Source organism: Tursiops truncatus, chromosome 1 (assembly GCF_011762595.2).
Source record: "Tursiops truncatus isolate mTurTru1 chromosome 1, mTurTru1.mat.Y, whole genome shotgun sequence".
Lineage (NCBI taxonomy): Eukaryota > Metazoa > Chordata > Mammalia > Artiodactyla > Delphinidae > Tursiops > Tursiops truncatus.
Genome location: NC_047034.1, coordinates 9,099,585 through 9,124,256, shown reverse-complemented (window position 1 = coordinate 9,124,256; position 24,672 = coordinate 9,099,585). Strand labels below are relative to the sequence as shown.

Below are 24,672 nucleotides of genomic sequence, written 5' to 3'. Positions count from 1 at the left end.
TAGAATTTACTCCTTTTGGAATCACCAAAAATATTTCTTAAAAGTTTGCAATTGTAGGGCTTCCCTGGTGGCGCAGTGGTTGAGAGTCCGCCTGCCGATGCAGGGGACAGGGGTTCGTGCCCCGGTCCGGGAAAGTCCCACATGCCGCGGAGCGGCTGGGCCAGTGAGCCATGGCTGCTGAGCCTGCACGTCCGGAGCCTGTGTTCCGCAACGGGAGAGGCCGCAACAGTGAGAGGCCCACGTACTGCAAAAAAAAAAATTAAAAAAAAAAAAGTTTGCAATTGTAAATATGAAAGTGTTTCACTCTGTCACTATATTTTGGTAACTGTAGATGTGGATGCACTACTTAATGATAAATATTGTTGAATGCAGGACTGCAGACATTTCCTTTTAAACCACTAGCTATTTTGGAAGTTCTTTGTCCTCACACTGTGAATTATATTTTCTTCATTTTGTCAGATGAAATTCCAAAGGCTGCCTTTTCTCTTCTCCTTTTAGAGGTATGAGAATTTTAATTTCTATTACTTTGTCTGCTTTCCATCTTCCAGGATTCGTTTGAAATATTGTGTTTTCTGTCTCCATGTTTAATCTGCCTTCTCCTTCATGTTTAAGCCTTATACATTCCTTTACTATAATTTGAGCAGTGTCAGTTGGAAGAAGTAATAAACTCAGGAGTTCAATCTGTTCTATTACCAGAAACTGGGTTAAATAATTGTGCATTTATCTCTTGGTTTCAACGCTGGAGGCATTATGAGGACATGGGGAGTGTTCTGTGATATTCCAGCAAAGTGGAGGTGCATAGTGATAGTGAATCCAGCAGTAACTGAAGGAGGGTATGCAGGTGTGCAAGGGACGTGCAGTCCCAGGAATCTTAGAAGATGAGCAGCAGGCTTCCAGTCACTGGGACAGCAACCAACAAGCTGCATTTCTCAATGGATTAGAAAACCAGAAAACTTCACAAAACAAGACTATTTTGTGATCTGATTTTTCTATGTAGAAAAATCATCTTGTACCCAATTCTGTCACTAAGTATTAATTTAATTGTTGATGCTTTTATGTCATTATATTCTATTGGCATTCCATAATTTAATAAATCTGTGAATGTTTGGCTTAGAATACAACAACATATAAACAACTACTTATACATGATTATCAAATAGCATTTGTACATAACAGCAGGAAATTTATACTCTAGTAAGAGTAAAGTCAGAAATATAAATAACATTATTTTTATATATTTGTATATATTTTTGTATATTATATATATTTATATTCCACTCCTTTTCCGACTAATGAGCCACCTGGGCCAGAGAACCTCCCTCTGCATCAGTCATGTAGCTGAGCACAGGGCTGCGACTCATCTATACGGAGCCTTTGCTGGAATTTAAAAAGGGAGCCTTTCCACCACATGGATGAAACCCCACTTGGGGGCCACAACCTGGAAAGGGAAGTGTGGGTGGATCTCAGCCCTTCTCTCCTCCAGACCAGGCATCCGGGTTGGGGGACAGCCTGCATAATTGTACATAAGCGGAAGCTCTGGCTGGGCTGTCCTCTCGCCCCTTCCCCTCTACCCCTCAAGCTTGTCAGGGCTCTTCTGGCCAAACAAATCCTTCCTGGCGGCCCCATCCCTTCAATAGGGTACACATGCCACATGTGTCTGAAGCTCTGCAGCAGACCTAGCTAATTATAAAGCTGGAACCTCAGCTACTAACATAATACGTGAACAACAGAAAAACAGGAACACAAGAGCAAACGCAAACGAAGGAAGGAGGATTTGCAGGGTGTGCTGACACACTGAAGAATGAACAAGATTAATTGGAAAAACTTATGAGGTGAACTTTAAAAAGAGGAAGGAATACAGTCTGACAGAACATGTGCTTCCTGTACATACATTAGAGCTTAGGAAATATTTCCTGAGGGACAGAGTGTAAGAAGCTGAAGGACTGATCAGATTAACTGGAACAGAAAGTTTTCGCACACATGCATTTTTCTAATATTTACAGTTCCATTTTAGAGAAGAGGAAATTAGGAAACTGAGAGTTTAATTAATATGCCCAAGTTCACACAGCTAGTAAGAGCCTGAACTCAAGCATATGTCTGTTTGGCTTCAGAGCCCAGGATTATGTTAATACACCCTGTCATCTCTCAGGAACTGCGGGACTCCCCAAAACTCTAGTGCACCCAAAAATTACTTTACCTTTGCTGTGCTGCTGACCTCCGTGGGTGGTGCACACTAAGACTGCTCTGCTTTTGTCAAACAGGTGCATTCAATTTAGAAAAGAAAATATGATGACTTATAAACAGACATGAACTTTAGATACACAGATCACCAATGTGTGCAAATAGATCCAGTAGATCAAGTGAGGAGACGATGAGATATAAAAACGATTGTTAGGGCTTCCCTGGTGGTGCAGTGGTTGAGAGTCCGCCTGCTAATGCAGGGGACACGGGTTCGGGCCCCGGTCCGCGAAGATCCCACATGCTGCGGAGCGGCTGGGCCCGTGAGCCATGGCCGCTGAGCCTGCGCGTCTGGAGCCTGTGCTCCGCAACGGGAGAGGCCACAACAGTGAGGGGCCCGCGTACCGCAAAATAATAATAATAATAATAATTTAAAAAAAAAAAGAAAGAAGTTGTCTACCATCCTCCTACTTAGAAAATAAGCAGAGAGCCATCAGGTATAATCCTCATCTTAGAGTTGATTACAGAGATGAGGAATCTTGAAACTTGAGGGTGCAATTACACACAGGATCAGTTAAGGACAGCCAATCGCTGCAACAGTTTTCTCAGCCTCGATTATTTCAGTGTTAATCAACTTCAGTCAGATTTGTCCTTCTAGAAAAAGACTTATTTTCATCACATTATTATTGAAAGACCTCAATGAATTATCCCTACCAACAGGGTAGAGCCCAGCATTGAAGGCTGTCCAGAATCTACCTGCACAAACATATTCCCTATAATAAACTCTCCCTTTTGCTTAAACTAGTGTGAATCTAGAATAAACTCTCCCTTTTGCTTAAACTACAGTGAATCTATATTTGCACTCAAGAGTCCTAATTTTGTTCCATCCTGTAGATGTATTTAGCTTCCTGTCCCTTGGTTCTCCTCACAGCAAAGACCACACAGAAAATGAAGTCCAGCAGACCACAGCACCCATAAGTTCTTATCCCCAAACCTGCAAATATACTTAGACCTGCACCTGTGCCTTCCCTGCCCCTTCCGATTACAAGGGGACAGTAACTTCCTCCTATGCTTCCACTGGGACATCTCCAAAGTCCGACACCCCCCTTCTGAATCCCACCTCCTCCTTCGTCTTCAGAAACCTGAAATTCTACTGATTTTCCCTCCTTCTCCTATGTGTTCACCCTCTGTCCATGGCTACCACGGCCAACTTCAGGCTGAATCACTCGCAGTGTAGACTTTATGAACCATGTCCCCAGAGATGTGCAGGCCAGGTCTCCATTTCCTCTTATTTTTTGCTGCTTGTTTCTGCCCTCCCCACTCCACTAAAACCACTCTCACCGGGGTTATAGATGACCTTCTTGTTCACAAATCTGAGGGATGTTTTCAGTCCTTTGCTCTCTTAATCTCTACCCAGGTCCTAACTCTATTAGCCATTTTTTTTCCTTCTGATAACTCCTCCCTTGGTTTCTGTCATAGCATATTATTCTGATTTTCCTCCTCTGTCTCAGTCTCTCTCTTAATCACGTGTGTTCATTCATCTGTCTTGAGCCACCCACTCTTCTTGTTTTGTACTGTCTCCTGGACCATCTCATCTTTTCTTTTGGCTTCTCTTATATGTTTTATGAAAACTGCCCATGTTTACCTTGAGGTTGAATCTCTTTCACCTGAACTTATTTCCTTTCCTTCTCCCACCAGGTAGAGTCAATAGATCAACAAGTTCAGATAGTTCCTCCGCTAAAACACCTGAAATCTATCCCCTTCCCACCACTGCTACTGCCACCTTCCTCACCGAAGCTTGTAACATCCCTCACCTGGACTCCTGCAGTCACCTCCTAACTGGTCTCCCTCATTCCACCCTGGCCACCCTACAATCCATTCTACTACAGAACCAGTTTCAAATGTTAACACGTCTATTCCATATCTTAAAACCTTCAATGACTTTTCAGCTTCTTACTATGAAACTGATGGTGTGTAAGGCCTATCGTGCTTGGCTTCTGCCTCTACCCTTATGACTTCATCTCCCACCACGTTCTTGCTGCAATGAACACTTTGGAGCCTTTCTCTCCGAGCTCTCTCCCTGCCACACTCTGGACTCATGTAGTGACCACATTCCTTTCATTTCCTCAACGAGGACTCGACCCATTGCCTCCTGACCTGGGCCCAAGCTGCCTCTCTCCTTCACTCAGCACATTCCTGCACACCCTGTAGTTCTAGCTCAGCTACTGCTTTACCGGGATGCCTCCTCTAACCACCCCCGGGTCCGGTTAGGTTCTCCTCGCATGTGTACTCATGGGCCCCTGTACTTCCTGTTGCAAAGTCCCCACCACGTGAATTTTCACTGCTTGTTAGTGAGGATGGGAAGAGGAAAGACGGGACCTATGTAGACCCCCGGCAGCCAGAACCTGGTACATAACAAGTGTTCAACAGATGTTTCCCATGAACCAATAAAGACTGATATTAAACTCACTCTTTATCCTGAATAACTCACTGCAGATAAGTGTGAATATATATTTAGCAAAGTATTTCCGGCTCTCATTGTAAAGTGTGGATTTAATCATTTTTAACAAATGTTTGAGTTTTTTTTCTCAAAGTCCTGAGTTAAAAACCTTCTGTGCCATACATTGTCGATAAAGCCTGGGCTGACTAACCTCTACCTGAATTTTAAAGTCAAAGTCACGCTGACCAGAGTGGGGAACGCCAGGTAGGCAACACTCCACTCAGCACCCGCCCTTAAAAAGGCTTCTGTTTTTATTTGGCTGTTTACACTATTTTGTTTGGTTAATTACAAAGAGGCCAATTCTTGTTCAGTATATTGAGAGATCTTTCTATAAACAAGAGTTCTCCAAAGTGGGAAGACTTGGGAGTTGGTGAATTCATTGCTGGGAGCCCCTGCATGGAAAGATCTTTTTCAGAGAGCTGTATTTTTTGAAAGCTGTTATTAGAGAACGGGTGGGCCAGATGAGTTCTAAAATCACAACTCGAAGCACCTATATTCCTATAAAGCATTTATGAGATGAGTTATTTTATTCTCTTCCCTCCTTCCCATCCCCACCAGTGGTTGTGTTCCATTAACTTCAAGAACCCATCCTTATTATTTTATGATTTATAACTTTGTCTGTTCTTTAGAAATTGACTCTAATATATAATCATTTTAAATCACTAGATTATACTAAGTATATGCTGCATTTCTTTAGAAAAATGAGCAGGCGGAATTGTTGGATTTGTAAGATGTGCAGAGATGACTCTAAGAGGCCTCCTTCAAAGTAAGTAGCATGTAAATTATATTACCGTTATCATGTATATTTATCACATGATAAGTAGGTGTATGTTTATTCAACTGCTGTCTTAATTTTGCTCAGAAAGTAAAATTTGCATTTACACGTAATTCCACTAGAAGGGCAACCATGCGTTACACTAAGGTTCCATTTTCATTATTCATGGTTCACACTTGAGAATCCAGCAAGGTTAATGTTTTTAGAGAGTCTTTTACAAACAGATATTCTTGGGGTTTTTTTAAAGTCTTATATTGTTAAAATTTTATATGTTAAAATGAGATTCTTTCATCCAAACTATTTACATGGTTCAAACCCTCTATCTACAAAGCGCCAGACCTTCGTCCGTGGTCGGAAGAGGTGAGACTGGAGGGGTAACCAAATGCTCACCAAGCTCCCAGGTCTCTTCTACATTTTGCCATAACTCAAAGTGAAGCCATTCAGGTGGGGCCAGTGGCTATACTAAAATGGAAAGCGGAATGCCTGAGGAGGGTAACAAACCATTTGACTGGATTTGCTCACCCTGAAGAATCCCCAGGCCGAGGATCCCTGTTAGGTTAACCTGAGAGCCTGACCTCATCTGCATGGAGACTCAGTCGTGGCCACACATCCCTGCTGCAGTCGGAACTCCTGGTATGCAGGCTCCCACCCTGAGGTATCCAAACATCCAAAAATGCAAACCACCTACTGTGTGTTTGGAGGATGCAGAGTCTCCGGTGGTGGGTGGGAGAGACAGGAAGACCCAAAGCTCAGCATTTCAATTGACCAGTTGAGGCTGCTGAACTGCACAGGCCTGTGTGAGGAGGAAGACGAGAAGGCTGGTTTGGGAAGAGCTTCCTCTTCTGCTGACGATTCCCATAAAGCATCACCATCAACGCTTGCCTTCCTTCTACCTGCCCTGACACCCACCATCAGGGCCGGCGAAGGCCAAGGAAAGAGAATTCACATTCCTCACAAACCAAGAGATGACAGTCATTTGATAAGTGCTTAATGTTCTTGACCTAACTTAATGTTCAGGGTAACTTTGTGGATAATAAAACTGAAGCTTGGAGATTTTAAGTTAGACCAAAAGCTATCAAGTCCAGCCCAGGAATCAGAACCCAGGACTGTCAGACTCCAGACCCTCCTCATTCCTCTCTCCGCAATGTTGTGATGTCTCAGAATGCTCCCGTATCTGTTTGGTGCCTGCTCTCTCTCTGTCCAGAAGAAAGGAGGGGACACAAAAGTGGAGTCTGTTATTAGAAACTCCAGTGGATGAGGGGACAAAGGTGTTTAGAATTACCCTAAGGGAAACTGGTAGCCACGGGACAGCATGAAATTGGTGAAATACTCAGGAAAAATTACAAGCAAAAATGGGATTCAGCCAAAACCAAATTTTACTTCACAGCTTTACCCCCAACCATAATTACCCCAATCACAATGCATCTCCATAAACTCATGACCCTTAGAGGCACAGGTACTCCCTTGCCAACAATCACCAACACCAAACTTTGAGCTAACCCAGGACAGTGACGGCATCTCCTCTCACGCTGTAGCTTTTCTTCTCTCCTACATGACAGTTAGGTCTGCAGGACACCTTGCCAAGCACTTTTCATTTCGACGGATTGGCAAAGGTGATTTTAGGTTTCTGTTTTTAAAAGTTCTAATACGAGAAAGGAACAACGAGTCTGACACCGTTGCATGGAAATGTTTGTTGAAAACAATCTCAACGGCAGTGCACTGTTAAGCCTCAGTGCTGATGTGAACAGTCCATCTAGAACTAGCAAGTACCACCTGAACTTTCAGAAAACAAAGGATATTTGACCTTTCTAGGACTCCCAATATTTTTCTGTGTCCCAGGTTACTTTTTAACCTCTTTAACTAATCTTCTTTCGCTGTGTTAAGTACCTGCTAATGCAGATGGCTGTCACCTCAACACTGAGTACTGAGCTAACTATACCAGGTGATAGCCAATGGGCAGTGCTTGCTTGTATCTATAGTGGCTTTTGATTAGATGCGGTTATTAAAAATAGGAAAAGTAAGAACGTATCATAAACTCAGTGGCAATGAACGGATTGAGTATTTCAAAGGAGGGAAAGAAAGTGATTCTAAAGAACAGTCGCTTACCAATTCACCTCAAAAAGCCCACCAAAATGAAAGAAATGAAGTCTCGAAGCCAGTATCTTCCACAGATATTTTCAAAATGGTAAATAGCCTTTTTCATATGTTTAGGTCAAATGTAACTTGACATATTATTCACAGTGATAAAAACTAAAACTGTCAAGGTAAAAACATATAGAGCAAATAACTGACCAAGAAAAGATTTATACATAATAAATACAAAGTTATGCATGCCAATAGGTTTTGTGGATAAACTCTAAGAGTCTAATACATAAATGAGCAAACACATTGCTGGTGGCAGCGGCATACAATGTATAACCTTTTTAGAAGCATTGATTCTACTTCTGTTAATCTCTTAAGGAATTACCTTGACTGTGGGCATGGCAAGCCTCAATGACAGCTGGGTTATTTTGGTTTTATTGGTGAAAAATTAGAAATGATCAAAACACTCATTGAGAATAATTATGTAAACTATGGAATGCCCCCTTGTAGAATACTTCATGGTCACTATAAATGATACTGACTCCCAGTGATTATAAATTTACAATTACTCATCTAAAGATAAGAGAATAAATATCTCCCTAATCAAAAAAATAAATAAATTTACAATTTTATAACACTATAAATTGTGAAGACATAAAAGGCTTATTAAAAGGGTATATATGCATATGTATGTGTGTGTATATACACGTATATACACACCCCACACACATATAAAGTATGCGCACACATATGCAGAGAATGATTGCTTCTTGGTTAAAAGCACACAAACATGCATACAACCAAAAAACTAAAAAGAAATACATCAAAATATTAACAATGGTAATCTGGGCCGCAGAGATTATAAAACTCTGGTTCTTTGTCTTTTAAAATTTATTTTATCAGATTTTCATGTTTTTTCTACTTTTATATTTTTATAATTCTAATCACTTAGAAAGTAAAAATAAAACGTAAAAGATCACTGGAAAATAAATTTCCACCCAAAACTACACACAAATAGAGTATAACTATATTTGGGCATTATTTTCAAGATAGCATATTTCTATTTAGTTCAGAAAAAGCTTGAGAATATTTTAGTGCAATGAGCACCTTTTGTTTCTTTTCAAAGCCTTACTTTGGAGGAAGCATTACAGTGGGCCCAGTCTTTTGAAAAGTTGATGGCTACGAAATGTGAGTATCATGTACATATCATTTTTTTAAATAACTAGTCAGTTTTATTCTCGGAGGAAGATGAGGGAACTTGGTGATGTATGTTTGCTGCTCTTCTCATAGCCTTCTAAACGGCAACTGCCACGGTTACAAAAAGAAACCTGAAAATAGTTTGCCGTGTCAACCAGTACTATTTTCTTTGGTGTGAATTAAAGCAAAATTAGTCATTGTGAATACTTATTCTTCACAAGTATATGTGTAAAATCCTTTGGAAAATATGCTTAAATAGTAACACATACTGAAATATACTGCCTTCCTCTAGCTTTCTAAAGTTATAATTTTTTAAAAAAACTAACAATTTCCTCTTCCTAGTGCCTTGGGACGTAAGAATAAATTTGAGTTTTGATATTCTAAAAATCCTCAAAGTTTGCTTCTAACTTTATCAGTGTCTGATTTAAGTGGGACTGCATATAAGTCCATAGTTAGTTATATGTAAGTGTCAGAATTCAGATGGTATAAATGGAAGATGATAGCAGTGGAGGTGAGGAAGATAAAGTCACAGGCTCAACACAAGACAAATGAAGGAGCAGTCAACTGTGTCTGGGGTAGGAAACTGGGAGGCTGTAGGAAATGATAAACACCAGAAGACAGGTACAGAGAAAAATTAGGGCGCACTCAAAGAAAATTCCTCTGTTTGCTGAACTTGGTACTTTTTTCAAAATGCAGTTTGTTCCCCTCAAATGTCTGCTACTGATTTGCTCTATATCTTTTTTTATTTGAGATTCCCTGTTAGCTCCTCTGTGAACGTTTAATCTGTTTACATCTATTGACTGTGGGAGGGGAGTTAGCTGTGATACCCAAGGTTTAAATTGGCAGGGGTGCCAGCAGTTATTCTGGGCAGGGTGCTTCCTGTCCCCCAAGGCTCGCCATGTTCCTGGGGTGCTGCCTGCTCTTCTCGACTCAAGGGCCCCCACCCCCCAACTCCTGTTCGGAGACAGCTGTCGCCACCTGGCCTCGAGGGCCATGGCACAGGTGCGGACCCCTGGCTACTCCTACTGAAACACCTTAGCCAGCCGGCCTGGCTCTTATTCCACGGCGCCCACAGTGCTGGGACCCACAGCTCCAGGCTCTGTCACCACCTGAGGGCCCACCTCAGGTAGCAGCCCTCCCCAGTGGGCACAGAGGGCCACGCTTTCTTTCTCTGACGCCACCATCCCCGCCTCTCACTTTTCAGGTGTACCTCCTAGTTTGTGATCCGGTTTGCCAGCATGATTGCAAATTTTAAGATAGGTACCCTTTTGGTCAATTTTAGGACATTGGTATAGGAGGAAGAGACTAAAGTGTATGTTCAGTTGGCTATCCTGACTGATCCTCTGTTAATAATTCAGAGTTCGTCCCAAGCCCCAGTAATCCATATTGTGCAGCATTGCCAGATTAATCTCCCTCTTGGAGTTTATTATTCTTCATCTGCAAAACGGCATAATATCATGTATCCTTTCAGCATTCCTGTGCAGGTTAAATATACACCCCCTCGCTCAATGCCTGATACAGAGGAGACACACAATGACTGAGAGTTATTTCTCTTAGAAATAAAGCGCTTGTCTTGAATAGCATTCCTTTTTCTCTACTGCCCACCCAAAAGTCCAAAATCTCCAACTTGGTTTTCAGGACTCTATACCCAACCTAACGCACTTTCTAACACTTACCTCCAGCTCTGTCCCTACACGTGACATGCCCTTCTGCCCTTGTGATGTCTGCCCCATCTTCTACATGTCCAACTCTCCTGGTTCAGGCTTTTGCCTATCTGTCTCCTCTATCTACCCTGCCCATCCTTAAAGGTAAAATTCAAGTTCCACTTCCTCCTCTTGGAAACCTCCTGGAAATATTTTTCTCTCTCTTTTCTATTTGATAGTATCATTATTTACTTTGCTTCTAATTATAGCAATTTCGTGTACTGGGTTTTTTCCCGCAGCTGCTTTCTCACTAGATTGTAAATTCCCTTAGCGCACAGATCACTTCTCATCCACCTTTCATCTTACCTCCCAGAGGCCGAAATTGTGCTTTGTACCTAATGGGCGTGCAATAAATGTTCAATGAATAAATACAAGACAAATATTAGTAAGAAAAGATCAAAACGCCAAACCATATTGTGTAAGAGTTCTGTGCCAATCCTGGCAGCCTCATAAACTAAGTGAATAAAGTTAATTACTCAGAAAAAATGTTCAAGTGGGATCTTGGCTAGAATTAGCAATTCAGAGATCTAGCATCACAAGAATAAGTAAAGTCTAAAGAAAAGATGAGGACAGGAAAACAGCATACTGCTCTTTACAAAAATCGCCAAAAACAGGGTACTAACCTTACCAGAAATTGAATTACTGTGAAATTCATGTAAAAATTCAACAATCGTGTAATAAAAAGGTGATAAAACAAATCATTCTACGGGACACGCAATCAGAAAGATAAAACTAAGAATACAAACATTAAATGTGCCAGAGAATAGACTGCGTTTACATTAACTAAGCACAGGAGTAAAACGCATCCTCTAGCTAAGACACACAGATGCCTCCACACAGATTAAAAAGCAATTTCTAAGAATACGTAGTTCAGAAACCCACATGGCAAAGATTCTCACAAGAGGCAAATTTTGAGCTGGGACTTAAATGACTCATATTGTTGTAAAATGATAAAGAGTTCTGACTGTAAGTACTTTAAAGATAGGAAACGGTTTTAAAAGAAGTAAGTACAGTGAAGACAAATGAGTGCTTCTTTCAATGAAGAAATGTAATGTGTAGTATTCCTCGGGATTTGGTGTGAAGACTGATCTCATTAAAAAAATCTCCACAATGAATTAAAGAGATAGTACCCTGCAGAAGTTCCAAGTTTACAGATGATAGAAAGTCCTTCAAGTTTCCAAACATCCAAGATTTTAGGAAAAATTTATTTTCAAATGGGCATAAAAGTAGTAATAACTTCTTTTTTTTAATTTTATTTTTGGCTGCATCGGGTCTTCGTTGCTGCCAGCGGGGGCTACTCTTCGTTGCGGTGCACGGGCTTCTCATTGCGGCGGCTTCTCTTGTTGCGGATCATGGGCTTTAGTCACGTGGGCTTCAGGAGTTGTGGCGTGTGGGCTCAGTAGTTGTGGCTTGCGGGCTCTAGAGTGCAGGCTCAGTAGTTGTGGCGCACAGGCTTCCCAGACCAGGGCTCGAACCCATGTCCCCTGCATTGGCAGGCGGATTCTTAACCACTGCGATACCAGGGAACACCAATGATCCCCTAAAAGCTGAGGACTCTACAAACTGGAAAGGTCAAGACTAAAAAATAATTAAAATCAAAACTTTGATTAATCAAAGTTTTATATTTGATTTTGATTAAAATATCCGAAAAGAATGCCAGAAAAGAAGGCAGAAGGCTCATACACAAATAATATTTTTTGGCCAAATCTCAAAATATGAGGATAGAGGTTTCCCACTAATATTCGAGTAAAGTATGCTTAATATAAATAAAAATAAGTTTAAAAGGGCAACTAATGCCCTTGGATGAGTCATTCAACCTTCCATGTGTCTGGCTGACCTTCCTGGCACTGGACAGTACAGTGAAAGAGGCCTAGAGGGTCACTGTGCTCAGCTCATGTGCACCCTCTAGAGGAAGGAGAGAGACAAACAGGAAAGCCAACTAATAGCTTAATTAATTCCAGAACGTAGTAAGTACTTTGAAGAAACTAAAACCAGGTCGCATGACAAAGAAAGACAGGAGTAAGAGGGAAATTCAACGGGATGATTAGAGACAAACTGTCCAAAGGTGTAAAATTTGAGCTAAGAACTGAATGACAAGAAGCGGCCAGCCACACTGGGGTCTGGGGGCAGAGCGGCCCAAGCAGAGGAAAACCATGTTCAGAAGACCCTGAGATATGAATGAAGCTAGTGTCTTCAACTGACCAAAGAAATTCAGCCTAACAGGAGCACAGGGCCTTACAGGCCACATGAAAGACCTTAAATGCAAAGTAACAAGCATTAATGTGCTTTGAGAAATACCCTCTGAGGGTGGGGGAGGGCAAGGGAGGGGAGGAGATTAAGAGATACAAACTACTGGGTATAAAACACAGAAGACCCAAGGATGCAATGTACAGTATAGGGAATACTGCCAATGTTTTATGATAACTTTATATGGAGTATGATCTACAAAAATATCAAATCACTATGTTGTATCCCTGACACTAACATAATATTGTAAGTCAATAAAAGTACGCGCTAGTTCTCTTCTGAAGAAAAGAAGCAGAGAGACTAGTTAGAAGGCTATTTCAATAAACCAGGTAAGACTGCAACTCAGTAGGGAAGACAAAACCTGGAGTAATTAGCATATAGATGCTAATCGAAGCCATGGCCCTATGAGTTCACTTAGAGGGAGAGTTCAGAGAGAGGTGAGCACAGACCCAGACGTGGAGCTTAGATGCACACCAATATTTCCATATCCAGAGAAGAGGAGGAGTCTGTGAAGATGTTAAAGGAGCATCAAGTGAGTGAAGAATGACCAGGACAGCATATCATCATGGGAGGCAAAGAAGAGAGCGTTTCAGGAAGGGACGGGTGCACTGTGTCTAAGGCTGCTGGGAAGTCAGGTAAGATGTGGAAGGAACAGCGACCATCGGGTGTGGCAACGTGAAGTCAATTGTGCTGAGATAAGAGCAGCCTGGGGGCCATGGTGGAGATGGACTGGACAAGAGGAAGCAAGGCAGATGATACAGCGAATTATTTACATAAATATTGCTGTGAAGTTCATCAGAGAAAAGCACAGAGACTGGAAGGAAGCGTGAATGCGGTCCACATTGGGCGTAAAGAGTCAGTAGTTGTTATTGGTTTTACTTGGGAAATACAGCAGCATATTTGCAGACGATGGCAACCATTAGAGAGGAAGAAACGGATGACACAGAATAGAGTGGAGGCGACTTTAAGAGCAAAGGAGAAGTGCAAGGCAACAGGGAAAGCAAATCAGGTGGGAGCCACAAATGAACTGTTTGGCCCACCCAAAAAGCAACTGGGATCCTTTCCTCTCGGGAGGAGAGTCAGAAAGGGCAGGTACCAGCAGAGGTAGGTTGGTTGATTGGGTGGAGAGAAGGTGAGGGAATCTCCACCTAATCAAACCTGTGTTCTCAGCTAAGTTTGAAGCAGGGTCATCAGCAGCTGAGGAGAGGATGAGTTGGCATTGTGAAAGGAGGGGATAGGAAATAGTTTCTGGAGAGTTGGAGAGTCACGATATTAGGGGAGGATAGTAGGATGACAGAGGGTAATGCTGAGTGCCCATTTTAAAATTTGCAGTGATGATTTCAAGTGAGAAAGTACAATTGTGTATTCTTCCAGGGCCTGTTGTGTGCACTCCGGCACAGACACAAGAGCAGACATACAGTTAAGCCCTTCTGGATCGGCAAGGGTTCTGAATCCCAGAATTTGCATCAATCTTAATTTTGGCCAAAATCATCCTTAAATGTACTGAACGCTTCCCTCCCTTTCTCAGTGATCACAGTCACCGTGGACAGCCTTGGAAATGCCAGATGGAAAGTGTAGGATTCTCATAGTGGTGAAGGCGCCGTAGTGCATCACGGCAGAGAGTGGACACTACAAGTCACTGGGGGATGTTGTCGTTCCCTCCTGTGTGTTCCCTCGGCTCTCCTCGTCCGTGAGATTCTGTGCTGCTCACTGGGGACTGGCAGCTCCCTACACCACCCTTTAGTCTCAGCGCTGCTGCCCACAGCTGTCGCCATGGTTCCCCTCGCCATCCCTCATACTCCCCATGCTGCCATGCCTCACCCTTCCCACTAGCACTTTTGTCTTCTTTAACTTCTCACGCATGTCCTCACCTTGCAGGGAAAACAACAACAAACCTGGCCTTCTGTAGACCTCAATGTTCAGTTAGTACATTTTCTGTCTCGCTCTCAAGAAACCAAAAAGTAACAACTTGCCAGGTATAATCCTCTGTCCTTTGGTGCTTCCTGGATGCTGAGTAATTAGAGCCTGCCTCTTTACTTTTCAAAATCTACAGGCAGTCTCTTTAAAATACAGAAGCACGAGGGACCCAAAAGCCTGGATTAACAAACATTTCTTTACTGGGTACCTGTTACCCGTCAGGCAGCACGCAGGCGTGGGGCACGCAGAGGTGAGTGACTGCCGTGCTTGTTCTCAAAGGGCTTGCAGGCGAGCGGAGAGTAAGAGAAATAAATCAACAAACAGAACAGACTGTGGTACAGAGGGAGATACAATGAGAATGAAAATAAGTGTGGACTAGGTGCTGCTTGTCAACTGACAGGAAGCACTTATCTAACCTGCTGTGGGGACAGGGGCTTCAGAGAGATTTTCTTCAGAAACTGAGATACCAAACCTGAGTCTTAGATCAGGGTATAAAGCCCGCCACACATACAGCAGGAACTGCATATACAGCAGCATGGCAGTAACACACTACCTGGCCAGGAAGAGCAAGGTGCAAACCAGGACGGTGTTCAGGCATGACAGGATGAGGCTGGAGAGGTAGACAGTGCGGTATCCTCATGGGCCTTGCAGCCACTGCCGAGAGGTAGGGGTTTTACCATTAGAGCAATGGGAAAGGTTGAAGGCTATAAATAAAGGGCCATGGCCAGATTTTCGTTTTACAGATTTTTCTCTAATAAGAGTGCAGAAAAGATTGAAAGCAGATCAGATGGATAAACTTAAGCTTTTTCAGATTAGATATTTTACAAATATTCCCCCAAAATCATAAACAAAAGTAACATGTAAAGGTAAAACCGAAGATAATGCCATAAGTAAAACAGATAGTGTCTTTAATATACAAAGAGACCTGGAAATTCAAGAAAACAGTAACAATGCAAAAGAAAAATGGACAAAAAAATTTGAAATTCACAGAAAGAAAAGAAATGGTCTGGAATAAAGAAAAAATGTTTAAGCATTAATATTTTTAAAACACAAATTTAAATAACTACAAGTCACTAGTCTTACCCAATCTGATTGGGAAGGAAGGAGTGTGTAGACATGTCAACACTGCTATTACTAATGAAAAACAATGAAATATTTCTGAAAGCAATTTTACAATAGGTATCAAGAGTCTCCAAAAATATTACATCATCAACCTAGTAATTCTACTCTTTTAATTCTAGGGAAGTAATTAGAGACGCAAAGATTTATAAACCAAAATGGTCAATGTAGAATACGTTGCAACATATAAAGGGGAAATAATCTAAATATTCGATAATGGTAGCACAGCTAAATATAATACAGTGTAGTAGTCCTGCAATGGACTGTTACATGATCTTTAAGAGTAAACAGGAGGGAAAAAAAAGAGTAAATAAGAGAAAGTGTTTGCTACACCATATTAAGTATGGAAGAGTGATACAAAATTGCTTTCATTGTATAATGCCAATAAGGTAATTTGAGAGTGTGTCCGTATTTGTGAAGATGAATGAATACTGTTTAGGTAGAAAGTTAAATGAATACTGTTTAGGTAGGAAGTTAAACATGAACAAAGGACTGAAAGAGTGAAAGGAAATATGTCAAGTTGTTAACAAATTTCTGTATTTAAGTTGCTTTTATAATAATACAGCAAACAGAAGTTAGGAGAAAACCCAGAAATGATTAATATCATACAAGCCAAACCAGAGAATTTCAATGAAACAGACTTATTTTAAAACTTCACAGAGGCTGGTAGAATTATGGAATTCATTTTCCCCAGTGGTACATATTAAAAATAAAATGGATTTAACATAGTTTTAGACACTTTTCTGGTGGCAGACTGCCACACAGCCCATTTTTAGGATTTAATGATGCCATGAGCCTTGCCGCCTTGCAGAAAACAATCCTGGAATAGATGGGCCACCATTCTGACTCAGACAAGAGGAATGTCATGTTTCCTTTCTATTTACATCAAGATACCAGCATGTGTCACAGAAAAACTAATTTCAGTGACTAAGTTGTAAAGAATACACCAGGGAGTCCCAAAGGCACCACTCTCATTCTTCAAGGAAAAAGCACACACTAGGTGTGACATAAACCTAGTTCTTCCAGCTTCTCAGTTTAATGAGCAGTTCTCCTATTTATCCCTATTACCCTGTTCAAGCAGAATCACGGTCTCTGGAGCGTTAGTGCTCAGAAAGGAGCATCATTTAAAACCTCAGAACGGGCCGCACTGGGCTGCATCGCCTAATTTGGAAAAGGCTTTCCCACCTTGTAATCCCCTTGTTGTATGAGTCAATAGAAATTCTAAAGTGAGCAATTCAGTTCTGACTTTAATAACTGCTTGGATTCCTAGAACACTTTCTTTTTCTTATAAATTTATTTATTTATTTTGGCTGCGTTGGGTCTCCGTTGCTGAGCGCAGGCTTTCTCTAGTTGCGGCAAGCGGGGGCTACTCTTCCTTGCAGTGCACGGGCTTCTCATTGCGGTGACTTCCCTTGTGGAACACGGGCTCTAGGTGCGTGGGCTTCAATAGTTGTGGCACGTGGGCTCATAGCCATGTCTCACGGGCTCTAGAGCGCAGACTCAGTAGTTGTGGCGCACGGGCTTAGTTGCTCTGAAGCATGTGGGATCTTCCGAGACCAGGGCTCGAACCCAAATCCCCTGCATTGGCAGGCGGATTCTTAACCACTGCGCCACTAGGGAAGTCCCCCGGAACACTTTTGTACAACTATTTTCAGCTGCTTAACTTACATAGCATAACAATTAGCCTAATGAAGACAAAATTCTATAAAACATACCAATCATATGAGCTACTTGTTCTACACACCAGAGTCCTATCCATAATATCAGACAAGTTCAAGCGGTCCAGGTCAGCTTTCACTAGGATATGATACAGTAATACGTGGTACTACAATCTCACTAATCTACAAGAAAGGTGCATTTCTTGTTCATGCTACACAATGACTGGGTCAACTGTAGCTCTGTTGCAGGTCTTTATTCTGGCCTTCAGACTAAAGGAGCAGTTCCTCCAGAATGCGTCCTTCTCACGTTTTTTTTTTTCTTTTTTTGGGGGGAGCAATGGCAGAACCACCTGATAGTCCCCCTGAAGCCTTCTGCCCGAACTGCACATGACACTGTGCATGGGTGTCACTGGCTGACACAAGTCCAACAAGCAAGGCTGAAATACGTGGGACATGAAAGTACAATCCTCCTCCAAGAAGGGCAGGAATAACTGAGAACAATACCACCGTCTACCGCATCGGGTATCTATATAAAAATATATGTGGGGCTTCCCTGGTGGCGCAGTGGTTGAGAGTCTGCCTGCTGATGCAGGCGATGAGGGTTCGTGCCCCAGTCCAGGAGGATCCCACATGCCGCGGAGCGGCTGGGCCCGTGAGCCATGGCCGCTGAGCCTGCGCATCTGGAGCCTGTGCTCCACGGCGGGAGAGGCCACGGCAGTGAGAGGCCCGAGTACCGCAAAAAAAAAAGAAAAAGAGTTAAAAAATATATGTGGCACCACATGGATGGGCTCCTCAGCAGAGGACTTGGGAATGTTGAGAACTGTTGAACCATTAGGCCAGCCCCAGAAGACCCTTCCTCCACTCAATCAGGAGGGAAGGTGAAAAAGGCAGATACAGATGCAGGCAGCTTCTAGAATAAGAATCCCTAAACATTTTACTATACAGTTAAGCTAAACATAAATATAAACACAAATTCGGAATACTATAACATGTAATCTAACACTGGTTTCCAAATTATCCCCCCACCTGCCCCCCACCCCATCCGCTTAACCCACGCAAGCAGCCTGGTGGCTAAGTCTCATTCCAGGATCTGTAGATGTCATCTGGTAGCTTGTTTTTTTTCCTATTCCATAACTCATTTATTTTAGGATCCTTATTTTCTGTTCCTAATGAAGCACTCAGTCAAAATTTCTCTAAGTACAAAGTATAAAAAATTGCTTTTTATTTTCTTAAATAGGCTTCTAATTCTTTCAATATACACGGCAAATTACTAGCTTCCAGCTTCACTTGTTGTGCCAGAAATGGCTTTCTGTTTTGATTTGTTTTGTTTTTTGGCTTGCCTACCCATTCAGCTGTTTCTCTAACAGGAATACCAATTGCTACATCTGTATTCTCTGACCCCAGCTTTCTGTGTCTGTGGTGAGGTGAGGCACATCTTAAAGTTAATTGTTGTGAAAACAAACTTCTTGTTTTAAGTGTAAGGTAAAATATTTTCCCCCGTTGGGTAGAAATACCAAATCCATATCCTTTCCCTGTTACATTTTTATACAAGCCCTACCCCCATCTCGTCTGTCCTCTCAACTCAAACAATGCTTCTTTTGAACCATCTCCCACCCAATGTCGTGAAGGCTACACTTGCTCCCATGATACTAATGAACCAAGCTCTAATTCTGTGTCTTCCTAGGATAGCACATTTCTTGCAGATCAACAGCTTTCCCCAACCCTAATGCCTCCTTAGAAGGTGTTATTAGAATCTGCCTCTGAGTTTTTCTCTTGAATACAGAATACCTTAATTTTTGTCTTTGTTTTTGTATCAGTGCTGACAGAGCAGTAGAAGCCAAGGAGTCAAGGAGCCTGGCTTTCTGGTGCTAGGAAACTCATTAGATCCAATCTCTAATGTGAAGATCTAGGAAAATATGATTTTACTCACCATTGCTATTCCCTCTGATTACTATCATTTCTTGTAACAGTTAACAATACTAAGACACTGTTAGTCAAAATCCTATGTTTCATCACGTGTTCAATGCGCCTACATACACATTTCTGTCACTATCACTGGAAAGTTACATTGCCTTATCATTTAGCAATTCAATTGCTCAGATATGCCAAGAGACTTCCTAGTCACCAAAAGAAGTTTAATATTTTTCTCAGAGGGTTCATCTTGAATCTTGAGAATACTTGATCCCCCCAAAGATTCTGACTAATGTGTTAGATTTGTGAAAACTCACTTAACCCTCTTCTTCAAACACTGGTGCCCACAAGATAGTGGCTCAATTGGGAAAGTTCCTCCCACACGTTTGCCCCTATCTTCCCACTTCAGAAAAGACCAGAGCTGAGGATGCCCACTGATCCTGGCATCAAGTGCCACTTAATGGTTGTTCTGCACATCCTCACTGTCCTGTTCTGGATTTTGAGGTAGTTTCCAACACCCTATCCAAATTCCATTCCCTGCCTCATCCTTCATTTCTGGTGTGAACCATAAACCATGGATATGAAGTTGAATTGTTCATTATCCATGTTCTCCTGCTCTAACTGGATATGAGAAACACCCCAGGCTACACAGCCTCATCAGTTTATCACTTCTACATGGTCTGGACATTTTCCTTTCAACCCTGACCTGCCTGTTTAGATTCTAAACCTTGCTCTTACCCTCCAGGTTGTATTGAGGTTTTAGATTTTTCATGTCAGGTTCATGATCAGAGCTCTCTCCCACTGAGGCCATTTAAGTCCTGTTTCTGGGTCCTTGTGACCTATTCCATCCTAGACCCAGCCACACTAGTGGGCATTTTTCTCTGAGTAACACGGAATAAAGGAATGAAGGAATGATCCCACCACTAACTGGCACTGTCAAAACATGCTTCAGATGCATAGATGTAACTAAGATGTAGGGTGTGTGTGTGTGCACGTGTGTGTGTGTGTGTGTGTGTGTGTGTGTGTGTGTGTGTGTATCATTATATAATACTCACTTGTTAAATAATTTGGGAGCTCTGATTCAGATGTTAGTTTTAAACTGCATTACATATTGTTCAGATATTTTTAGGATGCTGACCCAGGAAAATAAAATGATTTCTCCTCTACTTTTAGATGGTCCGGTAGTCTATGCAGCATACTTAAAAATGGAGCACAGTGATGAAAATATTAAATTCTGGATGGCGTGTGAAACCTATAAGAAAGTTGCCTCACAGAGGAGCAGAACTTCTAGAGCCAAGAAGCTTTATAGGACTTACATCCAGCCACAGTCCCCTAGAGAGGTAACCACACCTGACAATGCCGGCAACCGGAAATCAATACACCCCAGGAAAGTGTTAGTGTCTGTCAAGCACACGTATGTGCCAGCACTTTACAGCCAGTACCTCCTATATTGCTATGTAGTCAGTATTGTTAACCTTACTTTACAGATAAGAAACCTGAGAATCTGAGAAGTTAATTTAACTTCTTCAGTGTCACACAGCAGCTAAGTAGGAAAGTTAGGCCTGTCTGGCTCCAAAGCGTCTCCTCATTAAGTTATCTTAATTCCCAGGAAAGTGAAAAAAAAAAAAAGAAGTCCTTGTAAAAACTGACTCTGCTACAAGAAACAACAGATAGAATAGACGTGGTGACTTCCCCAGTGAGGGTGGGCAAAGTGTGCCATCACCGCTCACCTTAGTTTAAAACCAGCAAACCCAGCGAACATTCACGCCGACATGCCTGCCAATCACTTACGACTGTAGGAAGGAAATAAAGAGTCATGAATGAAACGGACACCCTGAGACTCCTGCTGGTGGAGAGAAAATGAGGAATGAAAGTTCTGGTCAAGAGGATAAGGGTAGAGGGTGGTTCATGAGATTCCTGTCTTTCAGGAGAGTCCAACATTACCGACTTGTTCCTCAAAACTCTTGTCTGGAAAATACTTGGTTTATTGAATAACCACTTCTCTCCTCTATTTCTCCACTTCTCTTCACTTTCTTCCCATTTCAGGGCATAGTCAGTTAAATCAACGTTCATGACTGTTTAAGGAAGATAAACTTCAAAATAGCCCCGATTTCCCTTTACTTTAAAAGAGGCCTCCATCTCATAAACTCCTTGCTTGCAGACTCCACTAATACACCACTTGCATCTGCCTAAGGAAGCAACGGTTTCTGGTATTTCCCTGGTCTTGGCCCTCATGTTTTGTTGTGGTGGGGGGCGGGGCGGGGTGTTTTTTTTTAAATCTGGGATGTGGAGTTGGATGTTTACTTTTTCAAAAGCAAGTAGCTTATCTCTTATCAGTCTTTTAAGATACCAATGAAACTGCAAACAAAATTACCCTATTCCACTGAAAAGGAGAGGAGGAAAAAAATTAAACCTTTCCATTCCATTTTCAACTTCAATTATGCCTACTTATGTTCTACATGTAATTTCACTTTTCAGATTAACATTGACAGTTCGACAAGAGAAACCATCATCAAGAATATTCAAGAACCCACTCAAACTTGTTTTGAAGAGGCTCAAAAAATAGTGCATATGCACATGGAAAGGGATTCCTATCCCAGGTTTCTAAAGTCAGAAATGTACCAGAAACTTCTGAAGACTATTCAACCCAACAACAATTCTTGACCACCACTCAAAAGTTTAAATTGAAGCTGGTATACTGAAAGTCCTGGCTTTGTGCTTTTAATATATATATATGAAAAAAAAAAATCTGGGCTTCCCTGGTGGCGCAGTGGTTAAGAAGAATCCACTTGCCAATGCAGGGGACACGGGTTTGAGCCCTGGGCCGGGAAGATCCCACATGCTGCGGAGCAACTAAGCCCGTGCGCCACAACTACTGAGCCTGCACTCTAGACCCCATGAGCCACAACTACTGAAGCCCGCGCGCCTAGAGCCTAAGCTCTGCAACAGGAGAAGCCACCGCAATGAGAAGCCTGCGCACCACAACAAAGAGTAGCCCCCACTCGCCGCAACTAGAGAAAGCCCGCGTGCAGCAACAAAGACCCAATGCAGCCAAAAATAAATAAATTAAATACATAAATTAAAAAAAAAATCAGAAATGGAGTAGGAATGAAATAGAAGAAATCAAACTATAAATTGATTTCTAGTTCTCAAAGAGAAACAGATTCTGAAAGGATGGACTACAGAACTCTTATAACATGAATAACACAATTTATGGCATACCTACATAGCTCACTTAATATGCAAGGAGAAGGAAGGTCTTTCTTCATGACAACAGTGCGATAAAGTTTTTACTGTAGAAATCCAACTAGATGGATGTTTTCTTATTAATGAAATTTTTCTGTCATAATGCACAGATCAGTTCTTTAAAAACTGTAGCTATATGAGTTTTGTCTCTAGTGTAAATGTACTCTTTAGAGTGCTCGTAATAACTTTAATTAGTAGACAAATTTGGTACTCAAAGTATAATCAATTGTATTATATCATAAGTCATATAAAAAGATGTGTTCTTGAGAGATATTTTACCTATAAAATCTTCCTACTATTACTTTCATAACTGAACTTCTATATTGCATATATCTTCTACATATGAAAAATTCCAAATGAGTCTAAGCTATTTAAATGTATGAATTTCCTCATTTATTTTCATACTTATATTGCTATAGGGTAGAAAATTTGGTTCCTATATGTTGAGGTTTTTCTCCTCACAATTTGAATCCATCATGATGGTCTTGATAATCAATAATTCCAAATATAAACTAAAAACTTTATAAATATGTGATTTTTTTCAAAGACATGATAAAGTAATTTTTCTGGTAAAAGACTTTTTATCTTCCCTGTCATAGAAGCTTCTTAGAATCTGTCAGAATATTCCAGAGGAAAGAACTCATGTCTATTTCACTTGCTTTGTTGAGCACATAGCACAGGATAAATGTTCCTTAGTAATGGATAAATATTCTTTACTTTTGATAAAGAATAAGATACTTAAAATATTTAATATCATTTTTCCAAAGAATTAACTGTAGGAAATTTCTGATCAAGATTTTTAGTTTTAGTATGAAAAGTGTTTCTCGGGTCTCAAGTTTGACTGAAATAGCATTACTATTTTAAAATGCCTATAAACCTAAGCTGTATCACATGAAGATAAATATTAACTGGAATTATTCTCATTAAACAAAGAATTATTATAATATAGAATCAGTATTCAGGGGTTCATTTCTGGGAAAGAGAATTAGCTGTGCAAGAGAACATTTTTTGTTAAAAAGTATAAAGCTGATTAATGGGGGCTCTAGTTACTTGTAGAAGGTGTTACCACAGTAGTCCAATTTTATCTAATCCACTGAATTTATTTCTTTTAAAAATACCAGTATAAGAACACAGGTTTAAGTCTTAGATATCTGAACTTGATAATGATCCCTAGGCACAATATGCCAGAAAAGAAATGTTTCCACGCGTTTCAAATAGTCTCCTCGTCTCACTCCATCAGCAAATGAGTATATGCATGGGCAAGTCAGAAAGGTCATCCATCCATGGCCTCGAGACACATGGTTTCAGGACACCTTGAACCCTTCTCACACAAATTATACTAAGTCAGCCAAACACTGATGTAACTAATAAATGGAATAACCAACATCCTTTGCTACTTATTTTTCCCCTTGCACTCCAACACAGGATAAGTCTAGAATTTTCAGTTTTGCTTATGTACTGATTTTACCTTCCAAATACAGTCCCTCTGCCCAGCCCTCAGAGCACGTTCACCTCATGTTGGGGAAGCAAGGTGCCACATGGTGACAAGAAACAAAAAGCTTTGGACCAAGCAACTGGATTAGCGCCTATTCACGCACCTCATGTCTCTCTCTGTACCTCCAGTACCAATAGGCCTCAGTTTCTTCACATATAAAATAAAGAACTGGGGCTAGCTGATGGAATGAGCCACATGCAGTGTGCTTTTACATCCCATTACTAATGTATTCATCACTTCCTTCAAGCTTGGACTCATTTTGAAGAGGAATTCTTCCAAAAATTGATGTTTTCATGGGAAAGTGGATAATGAACTATTCTGGGTTTAACACCAATTGAGGGAGTTCTAAATTGTTTTACTTAGGAACAGAGAATTTAAACTTAAAGTGCTATCTGTTTAAGAACTCTATGTGGAAGTATGTGTTTCATGTGACTGACAGTTAAATTAGTTTTCAGATTATTTTAACTTACTATCTTAAATCCTGTTTGTTTTTCTTAGGATTTTTAAAAATTAATAAATATTTCATTTTATTAAAACAATTCAAAAATTGATTGTATATATCAAATGGCTACAATGATATATTCACATTAACACATTTTTACATGATATTTGTTTTATCCTTATATTTTCAGATTAATAAATTA

The 24,672-nt window shown here is 41.1% G+C and overlaps 1 protein-coding gene across 1 annotated transcript; it reads left to right on the top strand.

The window, feature by feature from the left end:
• The first annotated feature begins 5,379 nt into the window (after positions 1-5,379).
• RGS13 (regulator of G protein signaling 13) lies at positions 5,380-21,951 on the top strand. The gene is made up of 4 exons (XM_004324642.4): positions 5,380-5,444; positions 8,662-8,723; positions 20,461-20,627; positions 21,766-21,951. The coding sequence occupies exons 1-4, from the start codon at positions 5,380-5,382 to the stop codon at positions 21,949-21,951; spliced, it is 480 nt and encodes a 159-aa protein (XP_004324690.3).
• Positions 21,952-24,672: the final 2,721 nt, after the last annotated feature.

Excerpts from the sequence above, each read along its gene's own strand:
- RGS13 (XM_004324642.4), top strand. The coding sequence starts at position 5,380 with ATGAGCAGGCGGAATTGTTGGATTTGTAAGATGTGCAGAGATGACTCT. Across the intron at positions 8,724-20,460 it reads AAAGTTGATGGCTACGAAAT|ATGGTCCGGTAGTCTATGCA; the intron begins GTGAGTATCATG and ends CTCTACTTTTAG. Across the intron at positions 20,628-21,765 it reads AGCCACAGTCCCCTAGAGAG|ATTAACATTGACAGTTCGAC; the intron begins GTAACCACACCT and ends TTCACTTTTCAG.